At 49.6% G+C, this 22,921-nt stretch overlaps 10 protein-coding genes across 10 annotated transcripts, besides 1 other annotated feature; 6 read left to right on the top strand and 4 right to left on the bottom strand.

Annotated features, from left to right (window-relative positions):
• Positions 1 to 22,921: part of a sequence feature (contig 1.127 1..138927(-1)) that runs on past both edges of the window.
• ANIA_07301 (dolichyl-P-Glc:Glc1Man(9)GlcNAc(2)-PP-dolichol alpha-1,3-glucosyltransferase) lies at positions 103 to 2,156 on the bottom strand (the record flags this gene model as incomplete). Its single annotated transcript, XM_675478.1, has 7 exons — positions 103 to 220; positions 451 to 878; positions 928 to 1,067; positions 1,118 to 1,611; positions 1,661 to 1,854; positions 1,915 to 1,993; positions 2,080 to 2,156. 7 exons carry the CDS (start codon positions 2,154 to 2,156, stop codon positions 103 to 105), a joined length of 1,530 nt encoding a protein of 509 aa, XP_680570.1.
• Positions 2,739 to 4,482, top strand: ANIA_07302 (putative lectin family integral membrane protein; the record flags this gene model as incomplete). Its single annotated transcript, XM_675479.2, has 7 exons — positions 2,739 to 2,827; positions 2,888 to 2,954; positions 3,009 to 3,079; positions 3,139 to 3,319; positions 3,367 to 3,561; positions 3,612 to 4,140; positions 4,201 to 4,482. The coding sequence occupies 7 exons, from the start codon at positions 2,739 to 2,741 to the stop codon at positions 4,326 to 4,328; spliced, it is 1,260 nt and encodes a 419-aa protein (XP_680571.1). The 3' UTR covers positions 4,329 to 4,482.
• ANIA_11553 (uncharacterized protein) lies at positions 5,063 to 5,459 on the bottom strand (the record flags this gene model as incomplete). Its single annotated transcript, XM_050611879.1, has 2 exons — positions 5,063 to 5,105; positions 5,215 to 5,459. 2 exons carry the CDS (start codon positions 5,457 to 5,459, stop codon positions 5,063 to 5,065), a joined length of 288 nt encoding a protein of 95 aa, XP_050467857.1.
• ANIA_07303 (DDT domain protein) lies at positions 6,896 to 10,245 on the top strand (the record flags this gene model as incomplete). The annotated part of the gene is made up of 6 exons (XM_675480.1): positions 6,896 to 6,898; positions 6,966 to 7,050; positions 7,293 to 7,373; positions 7,453 to 7,469; positions 7,529 to 9,138; positions 9,189 to 10,245. 6 exons carry the CDS (start codon positions 6,896 to 6,898, stop codon positions 10,243 to 10,245), a joined length of 2,853 nt encoding a protein of 950 aa, XP_680572.1.
• Positions 11,216 to 12,737, top strand: ANIA_07304 (coenzyme A transporter; the record flags this gene model as incomplete). The annotated part of the gene is made up of 2 exons (XM_675481.2): positions 11,216 to 11,536; positions 11,601 to 12,737. The coding sequence occupies 2 exons, from the start codon at positions 11,216 to 11,218 to the stop codon at positions 12,579 to 12,581; spliced, it is 1,302 nt and encodes a 433-aa protein (XP_680573.1). The 3' UTR covers positions 12,582 to 12,737.
• ANIA_07305 (RNA-binding ATPase activator ESF2) lies at positions 13,099 to 14,418 on the top strand. Its single transcript, XM_675482.2, has 2 exons — positions 13,099 to 13,854; positions 13,907 to 14,418. The coding sequence occupies exons 1-2, from the start codon at positions 13,182 to 13,184 to the stop codon at positions 14,272 to 14,274; spliced, it is 1,041 nt and encodes a 346-aa protein (XP_680574.1). The 5' UTR covers positions 13,099 to 13,181; the 3' UTR covers positions 14,275 to 14,418.
• Positions 14,592 to 16,675, top strand: ANIA_10923 (RsfS/YbeB/iojap family protein). The gene has a single exon (XM_050611878.1). It carries the CDS (start codon positions 14,610 to 14,612, stop codon positions 16,653 to 16,655), a length of 2,046 nt encoding a protein of 681 aa, XP_050467856.1. The 5' UTR covers positions 14,592 to 14,609; the 3' UTR covers positions 16,656 to 16,675.
• pex12 (ubiquitin-protein ligase peroxin 12) lies at positions 17,044 to 18,602 on the top strand (the record flags this gene model as incomplete). Its single annotated transcript, XM_675483.2, has 2 exons — positions 17,044 to 17,132; positions 17,191 to 18,602. Exons 1-2 carry the CDS (start codon positions 17,075 to 17,077, stop codon positions 18,600 to 18,602), a joined length of 1,470 nt encoding a protein of 489 aa, XP_680575.2. The 5' UTR covers positions 17,044 to 17,074.
• Positions 18,886 to 20,625, bottom strand: ANIA_07307 (glycoside hydrolase family 125 protein; the record flags this gene model as incomplete). The annotated part of the gene is made up of 3 exons (XM_675484.1): positions 18,886 to 19,154; positions 19,220 to 20,388; positions 20,492 to 20,625. 3 exons carry the CDS (start codon positions 20,623 to 20,625, stop codon positions 18,886 to 18,888), a joined length of 1,572 nt encoding a protein of 523 aa, XP_680576.1.
• ANIA_07308 (uncharacterized protein) lies at positions 21,032 to 22,770 on the bottom strand (the record flags this gene model as incomplete). Its single annotated transcript, XM_675485.1, has 8 exons — positions 21,032 to 21,183; positions 21,238 to 21,591; positions 21,639 to 21,663; positions 21,717 to 21,995; positions 22,062 to 22,194; positions 22,300 to 22,557; positions 22,606 to 22,661; positions 22,711 to 22,770. The coding sequence occupies 8 exons, from the start codon at positions 22,768 to 22,770 to the stop codon at positions 21,032 to 21,034; spliced, it is 1,317 nt and encodes a 438-aa protein (XP_680577.1).

Here is a 22,921-nt window from a genome sequence, read left to right as displayed (position 1 = left end):
CCGTAAGCCTATCACATACCTATCTGATGTCCTTCACTTCAGCTTTGTTGTAAATTCAGCGTGATAGGACATGGCTCCAAGAAAGGATAATCAACACATGGTTCAGGGCGTCATTGAAGCCTTTGCGGACATCCTATACCAGAATCTCAGGCTAGAGTGAGATGCACTCGTCACCGGAGATGGTATCCTTTGTTCCAGGGGTTGCGAGGGCGTAATTGAACTAGAATAATAGCTGTGTCAAGTACGTCTACTACACAAAATGATTATACCCCACTGATGGACCCTAGAATATAACAGGATAGTTGAAATGCTCCTTTTATATACAGATAAGCCATGCTCACTCCCCCTCTCTTCTAAGCCGTAAAAAACACAACCATAAACCCAACCCAACTTCCCACAACCCCGAGCGCCGCATAACTACTGGTAAACATGAGGGGAAGGAACTGGTACCTTTCCAGCCCAAAAATAAGCTGATGCACCAGCGACGTATAAAGTATCAACGGGATCGATACAGTAATATACAGGAGACTAAACCTGTCGACAAGGAAAATCCTCGGCCGCTCGGGAACCGGCGCAATGCGATCGAAAACGAATAGGAATAGGATCAGCCAGAGTAACGTGTAGACGGTCTTAAGTGGGAACTCTGCGGCGGTGAAAAGGAGCGGGAAAAGCGAGACGTGGCCTGCGACGGCGATGGGACGGAATGCCGAGAAATAGCGACGGTCTTTGAGGGCGATTAGACTAAAGGGGATGATGATGAGGAGGATAGCTTTTTCGTGGACGTGCCAGCCGAAGAGGAAGGACGCGTAACCACAGAGGGTGAGGGCTCCGACGAAGGTATAGTAGTCTGGACGAAGCCAGAGTTTAATGAGGGGGAGCTGAGTCGAGTTAGCATCGATATTGATAATGGCTTTAAGAGAGAGATACTATTAAAGATAGGAGCGTCAGAACAAATGTGTACTCTTTTGAAATCTCTGGCAAAATCGCGAAAGAAGTGTCACCGACGAGGCCGCGAGTGACGCTTGTTAGAGCATCTTGGTTGACCGGCAGTCCAAGTTTCGGTGCAACTACGAACGTCAGCGTGGTGCAGGAAGAGAAACCCTAGGTTCATACGCACATGGAATCAGGATGCGGTCCGTGAATGAATACATAGCCCAGACATTTGGGGCCCAGTAAGCATGGCATAAGCCTCTGGAGAATGGGAACAGCCGATCTTTCAGCTGGAGCAGTTGGCCCCAGTAAACAAATGGTCCGAACGCAAGCCCGAACACCGTAATTATACTGAGGCCTAGCTTGAAAGCATTTCCAAATCGAGGCCGAAAAACAGATTTCGGGTCCAGGCAGTATGCTCGCAGCAGGTAGATAAAGTATGCAGGGGCAAGGTAGAGATAGATGTGCTTTAGGCAGAGTAGAACGGCGAAGGCGATTCCGCTATACAGCAATTTCGACTGCTTCCGAGCCCAGACGATAGACAGTACCAGAATGCCGTACAGGAAGCCATTGTATTGAAAATGAATATGATCGATGATGAACAATCCGGGTGATAGCAGTATCGACAAGCTGGCGGCATGGGCAAGGTGTTTAGTAGGTTGCGGATCGGATCTGATAAATCTGTGCGGACTGTGAGTAGGCTTCCAGATAAATGCGCAGTTTCACTAACCGGTTCAGAGCATAGAACAGGACAAGCTCGCTCAGAATGACTGTCGCTCGCTGAAAATATACAGTCTGCCAGGAATCGTAGTTGAGGTTCTGGACATCTAGCATCGCCGGGTCCACATATTGCGCCAGCTGCGAAAGTGCCCATTCAAAGACCGCGAAGAAAGGAGGATAGTCAAGCGTCCACTCCGAGGTTTTCTAAAAACAAAATTGTTATTTTCCGGCAACCAGATTTTATTGAGGACAAAAGTTTAGTACCTCGTAGTACCATTCCTGTACTGGTAACGAATGGGTGATAGCTAGCCAATTGCGATGAACCTCGAAGTCGGTCGACTTGCTGTTTCAAGACCACATATCAGCATAATCCGTACAAAAATCAAGCCATACTCGAATTGTAACTGGTCAATCCAGAAGAGCACTTACTAGGCGGGGAAGAGGAGGATTTTGAACGCCGTTGCGACGATGGCGCATTGGGTAAGAGATGGGTACAACTCAGCCATTGCAGCTATGAATGAGCATCACGGGTGGTCAATCAACGAGCGCGACACATCTGGAGACCTTTCGAAGCTATTGCGGTCTTCCAATACTGAATGTTGATGTTGAGTGGATTGCTTTGAGAGCGGACCGACGATCCATCCGGGGAACGCGGACACGACACGTGACAGCTCGAGGCTCTGACGGAAGTCACTAAAGGCCACCTGGGCCGTGTCTGTCTCCAAAGCATATCGTGGAGAAGCTCTCATGGTTCGACAGGCTTGATCTCAAGCTCGATCTTCACCCTCAATTGACCTTTTATTGCCCCTTCTTTCCTCGCAAAGACCCCAATGTTTTTGTGATCGCCCTTGGACTGCAGTGATTTACTATCATTGTCTCCACGGTGTACCACAGAGCTTCCCTGGGTCCTGGCCATATAATCTGACCTTTCTACTGTACATTCTTCAGTTCGCAGTTCAGCTTACATCTTTTCGTTGCCTTATTGGATACCCCTTTCTCACTAACGCCTGGTTGCACAATTCTTCTTTTTCTTCTCCCAAGCAAGGCGTAGCGAGTACCGGTAATTACCGCCGGACTATATAGACGCGATGAAGGTTCCAGCATTGTTTTTCTTTTTCTCCGCCGTTGCCACGGCTCAAACGGTAATTGAGTCCTCGAGCTTTGGTCATGGTGCCATGTAAAACTCCGAATCCGTTCTTCTATCAAATGTGCTTGGCATAGCTGACCAGCTATATAGGGTGGCGCCCAATCGAGAAGGCATTCCGGGTTGGGACATAGGAGGAGAGGGACATTTCCCTCAGATTGTATGTTAGAAAGAGTTTGGATTGAATACTATGCTCAGCGACTAATGTTTACAGCTTTCCAATAAAGTTATCTTGACGCCCCCATATCCAGGCAATACGAGAGGGTATGCCTGGTCTCAGACCCCGTAAGTCTTTCAGTCTCCTATCCAGCCTTAAAAGTGACCGGTGAAACTTACGTGTACAGTTTGTCCCAGTCAGAATGGGCAGCCGAGTTTCAATTCCGAGCAACTGGAGTAGAGAGAGCTGGAGGAAATCTCCAGCTTTGGTACGCCAAGGATGGAAAGCAGAAAATCGGCTCCGCGAGTATCTACACCGTTGGCCAATGGGATGGGTTTGCGCTCGTGGTAGACACACATAGTGGAAGGGTACGTAACCTTCTTAAATGCCTGTTTTCTGATTAACCTTTGTCCAGGGTGGCAGCATCAGAGGATTTCTAAACGACGGCACGACGGACTACAAAAGCCACAGCAGCGTCGATAGCCTAGCTTTTGGACATTGCGACTATTCATACCGTAACCTCGGACGGCCGTCAGTCATCCGAGTTAGGTCCACTAATGCTATCTTCGAGGTCACGGTGGATGATAAGCCTTGCTTCGCGACGGACAAGGTGTGTTGCTTGGTCTGCTGACTTCACCTTCAACTCTAATCTCTTTACAGATTACTCTTCCTGCCGGAAACACTATTGGCGTCACAGCTGCAACCCCTGAGAACCCAGACTCTTTCGAAGTCTTCAAGGTCGTCCTACAGACCGCCACTTCTCCTGTCGGAAAAGCCCCGCCTGTCCAAGCACAGAATACAAACCAGCAACCTCTCGCAGATCAGCCGCAGGGAAACGCCCGGCAAGAACAGGGTTTTTCGAACAACCTTAACTCAATAAACGCGCAATTCGTGGACCTAGGTAGCCGTATTCAACTCGTCAACCACGCTACTAACAATATCATCCGCGAGCTTGGGAACCAGGCTTCCAAATCCGAAACTAGACAATTGGAGTTACTCCAGCGAGTTGCCACCAAGGAACAAGTCCAGAGTCTTGAAGCTCGCCTTCAGCGTATGGAGCAGACGCTACTATCCATTCAACGCGATCTTGAAGGCAAGGACTACCGTGACCGGTTTAACCAGCTGCACGAAACTCTGAGGTCGTCTCATCAAAGCCTGACAGAAAATCTCAAGGACAATGTTGTTAGCGGTATGTTCCCAATGATCCTTCTTTCCAGTCTTCTCACTTCTCTCTAACGCACTGAAACAGTGATTACGGCCTCAACTCCCCGCATGGGCTTCTTCATATTCTCAATGATCGCCTTCCAAGTCTTCCTCGCTGTTTCATACATCATATACAAGCGCCGCCGTGCCAACATGCCTAAAAAATTCCTATGATCACATTCTGCATGAATGACGGAGGACACGATTTGATTTTCAGTATCCCTCATATTTTATGTAAAGCTAGCCGGCATTGAAAGCTCTTTTGACTTTAGTACCATTAGCATCATGCTAGTTCCATTGCCATGTATATTCATTTGGTTATTATGTGAAGTTACTCGTTTGTAAATGTATATGTATCTGCAGGGGCTCTTTCATCTCTTTACACACCTGTGTAAATATTGATACTTAAGCAACGGTGATATCATAACCGAACTGTGTTTACATTGTTTGTTCTGTCCACGTGTCGCCCGAGCCTTGAAGAACCCACTTTCGTAATGCGCTATTCTATAAATGGCTAGACAAAAAAGCTAAAATATGATCAATCCACTAGCTGACTTCATACTTCTTCGTGACGGGCAGAATGTGAAGGAATGTTGCTAGGGGTTTATTCAACAGAGCGAAAATGTGTCAAAATAGCGAACACAGAAGAATAATCTATAAAAGAGTCTATTACTATCATGTTTCACCTAATGCGTTACGCCGTGGTTTAAAGGGTATCTGTGGGGCTTGTGCGTGATATATTTTTGCTGCTGCAATGCTTAGCAAGGAGTGGCCGCAGCAGTATAAGCTTTCTCCCGCTTGGAATATAGCGGCTTATCTCTATCCTTTACAAAAATTGAAGTCATGCATATTTTCGAGGCAAGGACTGGGGTTGATAATGATTCCGTAATATGCAGAAGCATGACTAGCTACGGAGTGAAAGCGTAGAGGTCAACATTTCCTGGAAAGGAACTGGTAGTTTAGAAGTCGTACGCTATTCCCGAGATTGAAGGATGCAAAGGCTTTAATCTAGGGGCGCGTTGCAGAACCTGAAGGCAGCGGTATCTTGTCGGTCACTTACAAGTATGTGGAGATAATGGCCGGCCAGTAGCTGGAGATAATGAGCTTGACCTCGCCGTCAGTTAGCCTAGTTGACAGGTTGCCGTTCTTCTGGTGCAGAGATTCCACTAATTGTATAGAAGCTGGATCGGTGTTCTTTTCCGCACTCGTAGAAAAATAGTGCTTGAACAACGCTCGCGATGTAGCACTGCATTGCTTCGCACTGCCTCTGAGTCTCAAGACAGTAGAAGAGACTTGACCGGTCATAGCAAAGACTTATGACTAGCGATAACTGCATCCTAGAGTTCTGGATTATGGGGCAAGAAGACGGTGGGGAGTATACCGTACCGTTAGACCGGCGCTGGTGCCGATTTGCTGGGGCTTAGTGATTTCGTTTGATCTGAGTGAATTGATTGACGAACCATAAAAAGCCGCATTCGAGGTATTGGTAAATAAGTATAAGCTCCTAGAGGTTCTGGTGAATATGACTAAGACATAATCTGGGACCCATGCGTCATGCGGGCGTTGAGTCTGCTTGATGACAAGGCATGGCGCGTCCATAGAGGGAAGAAAATAGCTGAAAAAAAGGAGCAAATGACGGTAGTAAAACAGAACTATATCAACCTCCGGGAGAAGCTTGACTTATAAGGAACTGAATTAAGTGGCGAGTGGGAGTGTGCTCGGTTAAGGTATAGATATCAAGACTGGCGGGCGTATATGGCTGGAGTAGATCCACCGCAATTAAAGGGACAACAATAGAACAGTTTATCGATAATCTGGTGACAGAGGAGAGAGAGACACATAAATTTAGTTGTAGGAAGCAGCTGAAAAGAATGTTGTGACGCGCAGAGGAAGGTATTTGTTGGTCTTATCGTTCATTGTCTACTGCACCAGGCACATATTCCGTGAATGTACCTGTTTTTGTGGAAATCGTATCGCAATATCAAAATGAGCTACTCAAGCTGACATACGGAGAATCAGCAGGTGAAAAGGAGCAGAACGAGTGCAAATACGTCTTGGAATGGCGGCAAGGACAGGTAGTGGAGGCGAAGAGGACGGTCAGTCGGAGACAAAAGATGTCCTGCCAGGAGATTTCCCAAAGAGGACAAGCTTCTCCGCTCGCGAGACTCAGCCTTTTACTCTGTTGCCCTCCAGGGCCACCGGGTCTCCGTCTTCCTCTTTTTGCCGTCTTTGATTTGGTCCCGCGGACCGCTTCTCCTTTCCTCTCCTCTCCTCTTTTCTGAAGCTCTTTTCTTCTTCACTTGCTCCTCTTCCCATCTTCAACCTCCTCCTACACCATTCATCTCCCCACAAGCTGCGCATCTACAAACTACTTACTCCGCATCCTCCCGCTCCGCTACTTCGCAATTGTCAAGCCTTTACACTGACCCGCTTTTACTACTTTCACGGTTGGTAGTTCGACCTCCGGGCTTTCCGTACGTCTGCTTGTTATCGCCACCTCTAATCAGTATTCGGGTCCGCATCAACTTCGCATTAGGGCTTGCGGCGCGATTGGGACGCGTTACTCCAGGTAAATTCGCTTTCTAAAGGCGCACGGCGGCCCTATATGTACTGCCGCATATTGCGCTTGACACCAACTGTGTTTCTCGCGATAGAGTTCCCATGCAATTCTCGTTTACAATCTCTGGGAATTTATGACAACACCGACGCGTTCCCTTATCCGCGTGCGCATATAGATCATAATGGTGTGTTGGGAACCTAGAACCATGTCAAAGAGGACAGGAGTGGTTGACTGATACTTACTATGTCCAGGTACTGTTCAAACGAAAACCCGTACAGTATCTCCCACGGCCCATTATTGAAGACGACAGCTCCGAGGCATGTACACTCCGTGAAGGTTCGTGAAGAGGCAAGGAATACTGACACGCATTGCGCGCAGGTGTGGGTCATATCAGAGACGAATGAGGTCTTCACCAACTATGAATCGTATCTTCAGCGCATGGATTTTTATAAGCAGCGGAAATTCATTTGCGAAATCACGGGCCATTCGGGGTTGAATTTCTTCGAGGCGTTCCGAAGCGAGGTAAAGGGCCAGTTTTAATAAACGTCGACTTGCAAGCCTGACGAATGATTTCACAGATGGAGGAATCAAGAGAGGTGAACAACTCGTTTCCCGAAGCGCTAAAGGGTCCCATATTGCGCCGGGTCCAATTCTCGACGGTATCGCGGGTCGATAACCTCGGTGCGTATCTCCGATTTCTCTCAACCTAACGTTCTCGGCTAACTTTTACGGATCTAGTGGACGAAATATACGAAGTGGGTGACTCGCAGTTGCTTCTCCGTTGATGAGACTTTTATTGACTCATTGAACGTAGGAATTCAAATCGGAATTCTACCCTGGCGAACCTGTTCTCATCCTGTTGGACGACAACACGCGCCTCCACGGAGTGATTAGAGACAAAGCCAAGTTCCCCGAACAGCTGTACCCGGACGGAACCGTTAGAACTCCAGCCCATGCGACTTATTTGGTCAAAGTGTTGGATCGTCCGGATGAGGAAGCCCTGTTGGATAACCACCACATCACCCGTGATAGGAAGACGTTCACCAAGCAGATGCTTCGCGCATTCATTAAAAATAACGTGACTCGAGAGTCCTGGAACGGCGCACCCTGGCTGGTTAAGCCGTCGGTTGCCGAAGAATACAGGATTCCTACGGAAGTGCCAAAACATCTGCAATATGGAGCTAGGGTGGCTGAAAAGAAAGCGCAGAAAAAGGCTGACCAAGAGGGGTTTTTTGGTTTTTTTGCGTCCAAGGAGCTACCGGAATTGAAGCCAGCGGTCAAGGGCCAGAAGGCGAAACCATCTGCACAGGATCTGGCGCGCTCAGAAGAGGCGCAATTCCTGGAGTATAAACGTTCCTTGAACGGGAACCCAAGCTTTCTTGTCGGTAACAAATCCATGAATGGGCCTCCACGACCCTCGAAGTCGCAGGAACCGGAGAAGAACGCCCCGCCAATCCCTAGTGTCGTGATCAAGGCTGAGCCCCCAAGACCACCATCGCCGCCACCGATTAAATACCCTATTGAAGACCTGGAAATACCGCCGAATCGCGAGAAGAAGAAACAACGCCCGCCGCTGAAGTTCCTAAAGGCAAATGAATTTGATGATCCGAACGATGAGGATCTCTTGCAGGATGCAATTGAGATGGAATCAGTGGGGCTACTTCTCGAAACGTGGAATACTCTCAACGTATACTGTGAAGTATTCCAGCTGGACTCCTTTACGTTCGACGATTTCCTGCAGGCGATGCGATTCTCTTCAGATGAAATGGATTGCGAGCTTTTTGTCGAGATTCATTGCGCGGTTCTGAAAAAACTTGTCAATGCGGAAAAGGATGACAACGGGGCCATTCAAATTTCACTTCCAGAGCTTCCAGTTGAGGAATCAGAGGACTCTGACGAAGATGAGGAGATGGTGGAAGATGAGCAAGATGAACCCGAGGCTACACCGGAGCCTGCGGTGACACGAATGACCACCCGTGGCAGTCTAGCAAAAGCGGAGGCAGAGGGCTTGAAGGCTACGTTGAATGGTGATCATGATTCGAGCGAAATCAAGAGTCACCGTGCTAGCGAGATGCTCTCCGAATATAGATGGATTGATCGTCTACGAAAACGCGATTTCCGCAATGGTGGATGGGAGATGATCATGATCGGACTCCTGCACCAACTATCCGTCCGCCCGCGAATGGAGAAGGTCTGCAACCAAATACTTGAACATCTGGCACCACTAGACCAAGAGCCCACGCAAGATACTGCTCGCGCGCAATACGCCGTCCTTGACGTCAACCTCCGAATTCGAGCTCTTCAGATAATCTGCATGCTTAGTTTGGAAACAAGGGCTATCCGAAACTACCTTGAAGAATGCAGTAATCAAATGACAGAGTTCCGAAAGGAGAAAATTGAGTATCAGAAGGCTCGCAAAGCAGCGTAAGTTGTGACAACATGTTGAATATGAGCCGGGTAGCTAATAGTTATAGGATGGAGGAGGTTCGTCGGCTACACCAAGAATGCAAAGCTCTTGCACCTGAACCTGAAAAGTCGCCGAGTCCCTTACCAGAGATGGAGCCCGCGGAAGATACAAAGATGAGCGGTATGGACGGAGACTCACAAGTCGAATCTGAGGTAGAGGGGACACCTCAGCGTGCTCTCCGTGGTGGCGTGGATCGGGTAATGGAGCGCAAACGGAAGCTAGAAGAAGAGCGAGAGAGGAAGGAGCAGCTTGCTAAACAGCCTAAAGGCTCGAAGCAGTATCAGCGATTATTGAAAAAGCTGGAGGAGCAGAAAGCGGCCGTAAAGAAATTCGAGGACAAGATCGCCGTCGTCGACAACGACCTCAGAGAGGCGGACTGCCCGCGGACAAGATGTTTAGGAAAAGACCGTTTTTGCAACCGGTATTGGTGGTTTGAACGTAACGCAATGCCGTACGAGGGAATGCCTGACAGCTCGACCGCGGAGGCCAAATATGCTAATGGCCGTCTGTGGGTTCAGGGTCCAGATGACATGGAGCGACTTGGTTTTATCGACGTCTCGGACGATCTGAAAAAGCAATACCAGAAACGGTTCCATATGTCTCCAGCTGAGCGCAAGAAGCACGAAGAGGGACCTACGCGGCTCTCTGGGGCGCATGAATGGGGCTACTACGACGAGCCCGAAGCTATTGAGAAGCTCTTGGACTGGCTTGACTCTCGAGGAGAGCGCGAGACGAAACTACGTAAGGAGCTTCTTCTCCATCGTGACAAGCTTGTCAAGTGCATGCAAGCGCGTCACGAATATCTGTCACGAACTGAAGACGACTCGGAGGATATACCGACTAAACGGGTAACCACCCGAAACAAAACATATGTGGCTGACGCCAAACATCGATGTTTGAACTGGCGGAACTCGACAGCTCTGGCGGACAATGGGCATCTTCATGTTGATGCGTCCAGGCCATCCAAACGAGCGCGGAAATCCGGCGAAGATCTTAAGGAGGTCAAGGCCACGAATCGGCAAGGCAAGCCGCTCACGAGGCAAGGTGGCCGATACAACTTTTGAAATATGGAGATGGATTAATTTGTTTGCATATTATGGCCCTCATTCTGGGCCGATGGCGTTTGGTGCTTTCATCAGGGTTTTGTTTGAAAAGAGCCCTTAACGTCAAGAGGGAGGATTGGCTTATTCCGAACTGAATGAAGGATATGATGATGAATACCAGACAGCTATACAGTGTACATTGCATTAGAGAGGGAGCTTGGCTGGTTGGGTGTTTGGAGGCAGGAGTACGCGTTAAGTTTTTAGCGTGATCATTGAATAGAGCACAAGCATGTAAATTTTATGCATGTCATATTAGTAATAATTGGACCGATGATCTCGTTCAATCAGGGAGTCGAAATACCACTTGCGTAATATGAAAGTATTCAGCCTCTTACCGGATAATAGGACAGGGCACTGATATTCATGAGCTAGGGTAACGGTTGTTATGATCAAATGGGAGAGATAAGGGGTGTTTTAGGCCAGCCTAGAGTTTTCTTAAGAGTAATTCGAGGGCTCTTCTGAATAAGACTAGGCAGGTACAAGAGGCACACAGCGGTAGACTGCGCCGACGTAAAGGCTTTGTGGACGCTGCTAAGTAAAGTCCTGACACGGATATAGGTGACCCTGTCTAAACTGTCCCGCGGCGGCAACATTGGCGCAGGGGGCCGAGGCGGCTAGGTATCGGCATGTCAGGGCGGTCAGGTCTGTTCGGCGCCACTCTATGACGCCGTCCGACTTTCCCCAATGCTCTCCACAGTATTATTATTCATTGTCTACGGTACAGCCCTTTTTAATAGACTACCCGCTTTGTTCCAACTTTGCGTTCAGCATCAAATTTGCGTTGTTTGATTATACGGTCAAGGATAGGCTTCGCGTAACCCCACCTCTTAACCCTCGCAAATCCATGGCCGCGTTTATCCGGTAGTCCGTCGGCCCCAGATTCTTACCTGCACCACCTCAGATCAACCGAATTTGCATGGGGAGCGCGCTCATGTCTGCAGCAGCTACCGGCCATGCGCAAGACGACTCTACCTCATTAATCCCGAATCCTACTTCCCCCAATATCATAGGCGACTCTCAGTCTCGAAATCAGTCCGCTTCGCAGCAGATGGAATCAGCGTCACACGCACAACGGCCGACATCACATAACATCAGCAGCGGGGCAGTGGTGGCCGGGCCTCACGCGACCACGGCTGATGACCCATCACATCGTCCGGGTCAGAGCAGTCGAAATGGTGGCCAGGAGAAGAACAAGAGGAGCCTCGATTATGTCTTAAGGAGTGGACTCGCTGGAGGGCTGGCTGGTTGTGCGGTAAGTTTGACATCTCACCGTCAGACGGAGCAGAGATAGCTGACAAGCGAACTTGAAGGCCAAGACAGTGGTTGCGCCTCTTGATCGAGTGAAGATCCTTTTCCAAGCGTCGAATCCTCAGTTCGCCAAATATACAGGAAGTTGGACTGGACTTGTCTTCGCTATTCGGGATATCAAGCGGCACGAAGGTGCCCGAGGCCTGTACCGAGGCCACTCAGCAACATTACTTAGGATTTTTCCTTACGCATCCATCAAGTTCCTCGCTTATGAGCAGTTTCGAGCAATAGTTATACCGTCACGGGACAAAGAGACTCCATTTCGTCGCCTTGTCTCAGGGAGCTTGGCAGGCATTACCTCCGTTTTCTTCACGTACCCGTTAGAGTTGATAAGGGTGCGGCTAGCGTTCGAGACCAAGAAGTCTTCGCGTTCATCCCTTGTGGATACCATCCGACAAATCTATGGAGAGCAAGTTAAACCTCCTAAAGAGCTCTCGACCGGCAAAGGAACCTCCTCCGTTACCGGGACCGCTGCCGCTGCCGCGAATACCGTTTCTTCGACTACGAGGAATATTGTTCCTAGCTCAGGGCTGGCCAACTTCTACCGGGGATTTACACCTACGCTTCTTGGAATGATTCCGTATGCGGGCGTGTCCTTCCTCACTCATGACACAGTTGGCGACTGGCTCCGTTTACCGTTACTAGCCCCTTACACCACCATCCCTCGATCTTCGTCCTCGGGCCATAAGAAGGATCGGCAAAAACTGCAACTGACGGCCGCCGCAGAATTATTGTCAGGAGCAATCGCCGGCCTTGTTTCCCAAACATCTTCATATCCTTTGGAAGTGGTGCGCCGGCGAATGCAAGTCGGCGGAGTCGTTGGTGATGGCCGCCGTTTGGGCATGGCGGAAACAGCGCGAATAATAATGATGGAAAGAGGATTTCGCGGGTTCTTTATAGGCTTGACGATTGGTTATCTTAAGATGATACCCATGACGGCTACTGGTTTTTTTGTTTATGAACGGCTCAAATGGTCACTAGGGATTTAGACCTGCTCTCTTCCTCTTCGAGACTGCTTCATTTTTGCTATCTGGTTTGGCGTCCTTCGGGCTGGGTGTCTCCTGATGTTGGTATCTTATCATCATACCCGCTTCATGTGCATATTTACGTTCTATACATAGTTGAACTATGGCACGACCGCTGTAGATAAGTTTATCGAATATAAAGATTAGATACTTTGATGACATTTGTCAGCTAAAGAGCTGAGGTGGCTTTTCTTTAAAAACTCAATGGAATTGATATTGCACGATCGGAAGGAGTATATCTTAAACTTCTATTCTGTGAGCAAAAGATTGCTGACCTTCCATAAGCATTTTCAGATTGTTAGCATTCTCATGACCAGTTTATGTGAACATCAACGTAGCGCTCCGCCTATAAGTTAACTAGTTAGTTATTTAGTTAGTTGTGCTACCTGAATTACAAGGCATCAACGCAAGACGCACGGACCATCCGCGGTCTAAAAAGTTGATCTCCGCAGCCATCTTAAGTCTCGCAAGTTTGCAACATCGAATTCTAGAACAACCTTAACAATCGAAGTGTTACCAAGATAATTCACCCACTTTACCTACGAAAATATACCATGTAATACAATGACGACCCGCAAACACAACGAATTCTTGGACATCGGAACCAGCGACGACGAAGACAACGATGCCGGATATGACTCCGAAGCCGCTGAAGAGAGTAAAGGTCGGACTGTGAAGCGAAGAAAGACACAATCTCGAGAAGATGGCATAGAAAGCGCCTCCGAGGACGAGAGCTCAGGCGGATCAGAGGGAGAAGAAAGCGATACAGAAGCGGGAGGTGTACGCCTACGTGAAAAGAAGCGCGGACAGCGTGATGAATATGAGAATGACTCAGACGATGATGGCAATTACATGAACCAAGAATCCCAGTACCTTGACGTGACCGCCGAAGTGGAAAAAGCGAAGGCCAAGAAGAACCAGAAGCCGCTCGACAAGCTAAAAAATAAGCCGCCGAAGAAGAACAAAACGGGCGTCGTGTACTTTTCATCATTACCGCCGTATTTGAAGCCATTTGCGCTCAAATCGCTTCTTGAAACCCGTGGGTTCAAGCCTATCACGAAGGTTTTCCTGACGCCGGCGGTGCGACCCCCTTCTGCGCCGAGGCGGCGGTCGAATAAACGGAAGACATATACCGATGGCTGGGTTGAATTTGCATCGAAGAAGACGGCGAAGATTTGCGCAGAGACGCTGAATGCAACGATCGTGGGTGGAAAGAAAGGTGGATGGTATCATGATGGTAGGTAAAAAATTTGCTCTTTGAGTTTCCGCGGGCTAACAAGTGCCACTAGATGTATGGAACATGAAATATCTCAAAGGGTTTAAGTGGGCCGATCTCATGGAGACTCAAGAGAGAGAAAGATCGGAACGGGAAGCGAAGCGTCGGATTGAAGATGCAAGAGCGAGGAAAGAGGAGAAGGTGTTCCTGCAAGGGTACGAGAAGGGGAAGATGCTGGAGGGTATTCAGAAGAAGAACGAGGAGAAGCGGCGTAAAAAGATGGCCGATAAGGATGGGCATGGAGATCAAGGAAAAGAGCAGGCAATCAACGCGAGGAGACTATTCAAGCAAAATGAGGTCAAGCTCGGGCGGGATAAGACGTCTGCTGACCAGACTACTGTGGAGGAGGATACCAGGAGGGTTTTGGGGAAGATTTTCTGATGCGTTGTCTCGTTTGTATAGTATTCCTAGCGGATACCTGATGATTGCATCCTTCTTCAATCCAAAACCGCTCAGAAACCGTGCATAGCATATTTGATCATACGTAATATGTGCATATTCTATCAAAAAATTAGAAATAACAGATACGGCCTTGATCGTCTGCTGTATGCGTAGTCTTTCGATGGAGGCGCCCTAACGAGACCTGATATAGACCTGAACTGCTTAGTCACAGTTTGCACAGTTTGTACTGGTCAAAGTTGTGTCCTTTGCCGCCATAAAACCCATCGTTATAGATACCTTAAGAACCTACCGCATCTCCCTCAACAAAATTGAACATGACATTGCTGAGGGCGCCTCAGCGCTTTCAATACGCTAGTCGTGTATTTACGTCTACATCCTTATCCACACCCCGTCATGCATATCTTACATATAGTCGAGTACGATCTTTGACCTCGACATCACACCACCCCACAAAAAGCCATCCATCCTTGTCCTCATCAACGTCCAATACCACATCTGTGGAAGAAAATGACGCCCCAAAAAGCCAATGTACCCCCCAGGCGTCTCAACACATCCCCTGGTATCTTCAGGAAGAGAGCTCAGTACCTGCAGTGTCCGAGGTCACCTTACAGGAGAAACTCCCAGAGCTCCCGGAAAACCCACCCAAAATCTTGCCGGAACTCCTAGAATACATCTTTAAAGACCTCGGCCTTGATGAGCTCAAGTTGATTGACTTGCGACCACTGGAGACGCCCTCAGCGCTCGGAGCGAACGTCATCATGATCATCGGAACTGCGCGCAGTGTCAAACACTTGAACGTTTCGGCTGACCGTCTGTGTCGCTGGCTGCGGAGCGAATACAAGTTATCGCCGTATGCGGACGGATTGTTGGGAAGGAACGAGCTGAAGATTAAGCTTCGGCGCAAGAACCGCAGAGCTAGAATTGCTAGCCGAACTGGTACGATGTTTGATGATAAGGACGACGGGATTACTACGGGTTGGATTTGTGTCAACGCGGGTGTCGTGGAGGAGCATCCTGTTGAGGAGCGGGTGGAAGGCGATTTTGAGGGTTTTGGCCCTCTCGTGGGGGGTACGAGAGTGGTAGTTCAGGTGTTCACGGCAGAGAAGAGAGCGGAAATGGATTTGGAGACTCTGTGGGAAGGAAGACTGGCGCGAGCACAGCGAGAGAGACAAAAGCACGCCGATGCCGCCAAGGATGACGCACCCGAAGAGGTTCGTTATCCCAACTCAATAAGTCCGTCACCATCTGACTATAAATCGCCCAATGTTCCCAGGTCGTGGATCAGTCTTCCGCATGAACAAAGAAGACAGTTTCATATTAGAAGTCTGCGGTCATTCGCGCGCCCGGCACACCATGCTGTTTTTACGCCACGTTTTATGTCCCAGAATCATACCCCTGCTGAACATGCCATCGTAGGGAGCGAACTGTCTTCTCCGACTGCAATGCTCTTGCAGTATATTACGACTATGCCAGATCAGCAATTGATGTCTGCATTGGGGGATAGACCAGATGACGAGAGTTCGACCGACTTCCTACGACTTTTCCACCACAGTCTATTAGGCGCTTCACCGAATGTTCTAGCCTTGGCCAGACTGGAGCTCCTATGCTTGGCACATTCCAGAGGGCATACAGGAATCAGCAAAGAAAGCGTACATCGCGCATTCATGGGTTGCTGCTTCTCCGCCTCTCATATACCAGATCGTCTAATCCCCACTGTCGTTGATATCCTGCTCACCCCCCGAACAGGAGACAACCCAGACGGAGAGAAATGGTTCACTGATGCCGACAAGGAATTGGCTCTTAGTGCTCTAGATCAACTCGTTCTTAGAGGGAACGATTTTATGAATCTCCAGTTCTTTACCCGGCTATACTACCTCTCCTCACTCCCCCCAGGTCCCCCCGGAGAAGAAAATGATGACGGTCTGACCCCAGCAGAAAGAGGTGCCCATGTCGTACGTATGATTGAAATCCTTGATATTCCCTTCGACCCTATCCACGCCCGAACCCTCATGGTCTATCTCTTCCGTAACGGCGACTATGACGCGTTCATGAAGTGGTGGCGCACGCTACCTCTAAAGAATAGCCCCCGGACACGCGAAGACTATGAGATGCTTTTCCGTTTACATGCTGATTCAGGTGATTCGCGTCTGACGCGCGAGTGTATTTCCACTTGGGCCCCCATGATGAGTCGCGAGGATCCGCCGATTTGGCTTGAGGGAGACCTCGTTGCCCATCTCCGGGACTGTCTTTTACTTGCTGACGAAAGAACCCCAGCCAGGGCTGCGGAGGGGACTCAGAGTCTTTTTGCAAAGCTGTGGCGGGCGTGCGAGAGAGAGTTGAATAAATCGGAGGTAGTATAGTGAAATTCTCGTGGCCGTAGTGACCATCTGTTATACCCATTATTCTCTACCATTGTAGCTATATGTACTCTACTGGATATCAATGAATTGCAGCGAGTTTCACGTCCCGATTGGCTTGTGCTCAGTGGAAACTGTGCGATCTATCTCAACTTTCACTCAACCCTCAACCCACCAGAATACAATAAGAGGAGAGCCTGGCGAAACAGGAGTAGGAGATAACTTATATCAGCCATTGCAAATTACTGCCTATTTGACTGGACGTAGGTGATTGATGCTGACTGATCAACCACGTGCCGAGGAGCCTCGGCCCAGATCGGACAAGGAGGTCGGTCGGCCTCTCCAACCCATTCAACTCTTATCTACTTGCGCAATTGTAGTCCTCAGTGCTGCAAAGCAGGCTGATATCCTGCATCAGGATCATGGAGTATCTACCTAGCCTTCAGCAAGAGTTCGATGAGCTCAAGCCGTCGCTCTTTGGTAAGTCTCGCCAGCTCTATGCGGAGAAGCGCCCGAAAGCTGACAATCATCTTGCTAGAACTGCTCGCGGAACAACAGCTATCAGACCTTCTCCCTCCCTCAATACGTTACATTCTCGCCGTCGCTACACACCGTCACCCGCGATATCTGCTACGTGTCCTGAACTCCTTTGATGAGGTTTACGCGTTGCTCTCCCTTGTCGTTGAGCGGTATTACCTCCGCAACTTCGGCGGCTCTTTCACAGAGAACTTCTACTCACTCAAGCGCGAGCGTGTCCTCCTAACCAAGAATGGCGAGATACCTCGCGCTCAGCTTGGTGCTCCCGGACCTGTCCGCGAGAGCTTGAAGCTGCGTAATTCAGACGTGTGGAAGAACCTCCTCGTCATGGTCGGCATTCCGTATCTCAAGCGCAAGCTAGACGAAGGCTACGACATCCACGCTGCTCCGCAAGCCTCGCTGATCATGAATGGCGGCCCTCGATATAATCCGAGCGACGATTTACCACCACATCCAACCATCCGTCAACGCTTCATGCACGCCTACAAATGGTTCCTCCGCAACGTCTACCCCTCCTTCAATGCTGCTTACTACTTCTCTATCCTCGCCTTCAATCTCGCTTACCTCTTTGACAACACTAAATACTCCTCCCCATTCCTCTGGCTGATCGGTACCCGCATCCGTCGTCTCAGCTCCGCAGACCACCAGGCCATTGCCAAAATCCTGGAAGGCAAACCTCAAACCCCCAACTCCCGCAGCGCACGATCCCGTCCAGGCTCCGGTCTCCTAGGCCTTTTCAGCCCACATAATCTCTATCCGCAACTTCTAACCTCTCTTCGCTACTTTCTGCCGGCGTCCATCTTCGCTCTCAAATTCCTCGAATGGTGGCACGCCAGCGACTTCTCGCGCCAGCTCGCCCGCAAGGCCACCGACACTCTAGATATCCCAGCGCCCATAACAAAGGGGATGATATCGCCATCAGAAAGGAAATCTAGACCCCCAACAAAGCAAAAGGAAGACCCAGAGTCCCCAAAATCAGCTCTTAAAACCTCTTCACCTCATAAACGCATTCAACCGCCGATTTCCGCGTCCTCGTACCTACCCATATTCACCGTACCCCTCCCACCCGCTGACTCCGACGCCGCCTCATCCTGCCCTGTCTGCCTGAACCAGCTCACCAACCCCACCGCCTGCCAGACAGGCTACGTATACTGTTACGTATGTATCTTCCACTGGCTGAATGGGGAGCATCAGCGCCAGATTGACTTCATGAATGGGGACGGTGCTGGGGCGGCTTGGGAGGACGACTCTGGTGATGGCATTGATGCAGATGGAGATAGAAATGAGACAGAGTCGGCAGCAAAGACTGGGAAAAGCCGGCACGGGAAATGGGAGAGCGGGAAGGGGAGGTGCCCGGTTACGGGAAGGAGAGTACTGGGTGGAACAGAAGGGCTGAGAAGAGTACTTATATGATTTGTTCGACGCCATGTCTTATGGTCTTTGGCTTTTTTGATAATGCATGTCTGTCTCGAGCGCCACTTGCATGATTACTGTATATAGATGGAGACCTGGCTAGGCTCATAAATGTTTATGTATACGATGGCATTGTACCTGAGTATAGCTCGCCTAATATACCCATGATGATTCGATTAATACCACGAATCCAGTTCAATACAATGCCGGCATCCGATAAACTCAGGTAAAACTATTAGTGATAAGGTCTGGGTCATCCCAAACCCTACATATAGACCTGCAACTAGGGAATATACGGCTCAGCCCCTTCTCCGAAAACAATCGCCGGCCGCTCAGCCGCGATTTTGAGTACCGTTTGGGCAAAGACGGAATTAGCCCACGCAAACCAAGGCCTTGTGTACTCGACGATGTTATTTACATTGATAGACTCATGCACAAGACCAAGCAGGCTCGAGTTCTTGACAAGGTTCAGACACTCCCTTATCTCAATATCTGAGTCTGACGTCTGTGCTTGGATCAGAAGGGACATGGGCCAAGCGTTTTCAAGGCCGACTATATTCAAATTTAGCAATGTCTATCGTTCAGGATTAGGGTGCGAGTCAGGAGAATAGACGTACTGTGCGGACCACCAATACCGTGGAATGCAGAGCCGGTGAGATAATACGGATTTCCGTCTTTGGAGAGGATCATCTTGCGCGTGTTCTGGTATACGGGGTCATCTTTATCAAGGTAGCCAAGGACCGGGAGAGAAAGGAGGGAAGGCACATTCGCGTCATCCATGAAGACGTGGGATCCGTACCCGTCCACCTCGAACGCATAGACATCACCAAATTTAGGGTGATTGACTATAGCGTTCTCCTGGATTGCCCTACGCAGCCGGGTGCTGCGATCCTGAAGATTGTTTGCAAGGTCATCATGTCCACCGGCAGTGCGGAGCATAGCTGCTGTTTTGTTTAGCTGTACAGCCATCTGGGCATTCGCGGGGATAAAGAAGCCCATGATCGTTGCGTCATCGCTGGGACGGAACGCGCTACGAATGAGCCCTGTTCCGCTGTTAAGGGGGTTCCCGACACCAGCTAGACTGAGTGTTTCAGTTCCTAGGGTTGTGGTCCGTTGGAAAGTGTACTGGTTCGTAACGAACTGGCCTTCCGTGTTAAAGGTTGGCTGGGACTGCGCGTCTAGAACGGCGAGAAGCGTATCAAGCGCTGTATACCAGCGGCTTGTGAGAAAGTCAGTTGACCCTGTGTTTTCGTGGAAATCCGCTGTAAGGGCGAGGAAGTTGGCTAGGGAATCTAGCTCGTATTTGCACTCGAACACAACGGACGGTTCGTACGCGGGATGGACCTGGTCATCCTGGTTATGGGCTTCAGGTGGAATATTGCTCGGAGGCGGCGGCTGGAATGCATTGCAGTAGGGCGACTGAATGACGAACTCAGCCTGTGTGTTGATTGCGCCTTGGATTAGGTTGTAGAGGCGCCGGTCTCGATTCGCTAGAGTCTGGTAGTTGGCTAGCTGGTTTGTTGAATCGCGGAGCCATTCTGCGTTTATGTCTCCCGTGACGACAAAGGTCTGCGGGCCAGTCCATTGCTCGTTCTGTTTCTTGCTCTTGCTTTGCCGTATCGCTGTTGTGAACCCATCAATATGCCAGCGGATTGTTGTGTCTAGGGTGTTGGGGAAGGCGTTGCGGAACAGCTGGGCGAGATCTTTGTCAATCATGCGAGATGTGACGTCTTCAATAACCTGCTCGACTGCTGACGAATTGAAAGTTCTGCACTCTATTGCTGGTCTTTGATATGGGAGGTTTAACGGGCCTCCGCTGTAGGGAGGGCTGATAGTAGAGATCTCAGCTTTGCACCGACAGAGGTCGAAAGACCAAGACAAGAACCTACTGAGGAGCTGTAGAGTAAGAAAGATAGTCTGGGCAGGCCCGCCGGAGGATAGTAGGCTCATCTCTCAAAGCCGCTGCCTCCCTTGCGTTTGCGCTGAGGAGCGACAGGGCGAGGACGAGTGCGGGGAGCGTCATGATGAACCCTTGAGGACGGATTTATTTGACTGAAGCTAAAGATACTGGCCAGCAAGACCCTTTACTATGTCCATCGGAGGAAAGGGAGAATTGAAAGGGGACTGGACCCCGACGACTTGGAGGGCGTGGTTTTTGTCGAGAGTTGCACATTGCGGCTGGCCTTGAAATGCGGAGAAGCGAGCGCGGATCTCCAAGCCCGGCGATCATCCCCAATTACAGCTTGCGAGCTAAGGTCATTCGTCCACGCGGTCCAGGGCCAAATTGAATGCTACAGTCCATTGCCACATTGGGGTTATATAGCATTGGAATTAATATATGTATTGATGCGGCGAGGCAATCATATCTTTCCGTTATGCATGACTTTCCCAGACTCACGCTACCCCCACCATAGATCATACGTTGAAGCTCACTTCTTTCCAAAGAACGACATGATGTTCCCCTGCCCTGCTTTGGTCCCAGGTTTTGCCTTCGGAGCACTCACTCCTGGCTTTTTCTTGGGCGGTGGTGGTGTAGGCTCATCCTCCGAGAATGACTCCCAGCTCGGTTCCTCGACAGTTACTGGGAAAATATTAGGTAAATCCGGCATTTCTCCGAGTAGCAGCATAGACTCACCGAGGTAGCCTTCGCTATCCTTCTTAACTACTTTCTTCATGACTTGCCGCCGTCCTCTGCGACGACCGCCTTTGACCGTGGCTTCAACCTTGAGGTCCTCTTGCTTGGGGGGCGGCTTGTCTATGGTTTCGGATTCTGTTGGCGGCTCTGTAGCATCGATCATCTCTTCATCTTCATCTGCGCTCATTAGTATTCGATGATGCACAATGTTCGAGACCAACCCACCGTCATCTTCCATCATCTTTCTAAGCCTCTCATCTCGTTCCTTTCTGCTTTCGCGGGTCTCACTCGGGCCTTCCTTCCTCGATTCTGGGAAGAGATCTTCTTGCTCATCTTCAGAAGCATCGTCGACGACTGTCATCCGTTAGCTAACATATCAACAGATTGCTTGGATGAATCACCATCTTCGGCACCGCTAGTTGCAGTCTATCAGACAGTTAGTAAGCACAAATTGTAGTAAAAACAACGTATAGACTCACCGACTCAGCAGCAGAGGCAGCTGATGTGGCAGGATCTTCTTTCTTGAGCTTCGGTTTCGCTTTAGCGAAAGAACTGAATAAGCTGCCTTTTTCTTTTTTTGCCGGAGGGATCTTTTCGTTCGTCTTCGCTGACGAAGCAGAATTCTGGCGTTGCAGAGGCTTGGGTGGTTCCTCGTTCTTGATTTCAGCTTTTCCCGGTTGTAAGGGTTCAGATTGGGCAGGTCTTTTTGCTGGCACCGTACTCGAAGGGGGAGGTGGTGGTCGTACACCTGTTCTCCTCTGTTCGACTTCAAGTCAGCAAGACAAGGCTTACATGATAGTTTTCTACATGTAGACGGAGCGTACCATGACATTCGTATTTTGAACCATCCCCCACTGCTTTCCGTACTCCAGTGGATCCTCGTGCGCATGGTTAACCAGCATCTCACGACTGACATCAGTGAGCACATTGAGATCCTGCAGTATGGTAGGTTGCAGGCTATAAATGTATATAGAAGATATTGACTCAAATGTGGATTTTGCATCTGTAGCGCTAGTTAGTGACTATTAGAGGCATGGCCGGCCCGTCACGGTGAGTCAATACTTGCCTTCTAGATCTTCCTCCCGCGCCAGCAGTACGGCAGATACAGGAACTTGGTCCGATTCAGTTTCCGGGTTGGGCAGCGAGCTGCTGATATAAGGACTGCTCGGCATTATATCATCTTCGTTGTCACCGTTGCCATTGGCAGTGGCTCCGTTCCTCACGGGTTCGACGGGCTTGGGCACCCCCGTGAGGACATAGGTGGCGTGCACGCTGGACGGTTTCTTGGAGTTTTCATTGAGGTGAAACTCATAGAGCATTCTGTCCACATTTAATATCATCTTAAATTTTATGATTTAATTGACTTACTGCTTCGCGAGGGTGCTGTGTACTCTCAATGCTCGGCCCAGCGAGCGATATGTAACCTATTGTCAAGTCAGGTTAAGAATTGAGTCGCAATTTTCAGTTACTGACCGTACGACGTTCATGAAAGACAGCTTCCGCCAAAAACTTCTTATGATCAGCGATAGCCATCCTTTGACGAATTTTGGCGCCGTTGTTGTATATCGGAGATGCAATGAGCAGGCACTGTGATCGACGCGTGACGCCGAACCACTTTACGCGTATCAGTCAGCCAGTCTTGGCGCAAGCCGCCATTTCTTTCCCCAATCGAGAGACGCCATCC

The sequence above is a fragment of the Aspergillus nidulans genome, chromosome IV (genome assembly GCF_000011425.1).
Source record: "Aspergillus nidulans FGSC A4 chromosome IV".
Lineage (NCBI taxonomy): Eukaryota > Fungi > Ascomycota > Eurotiomycetes > Eurotiales > Aspergillaceae > Aspergillus > Aspergillus nidulans.
The sequence above is the reverse complement of the archived record's forward strand: the minus strand, read 5'-3'. Positions and strand labels throughout refer to the sequence as shown.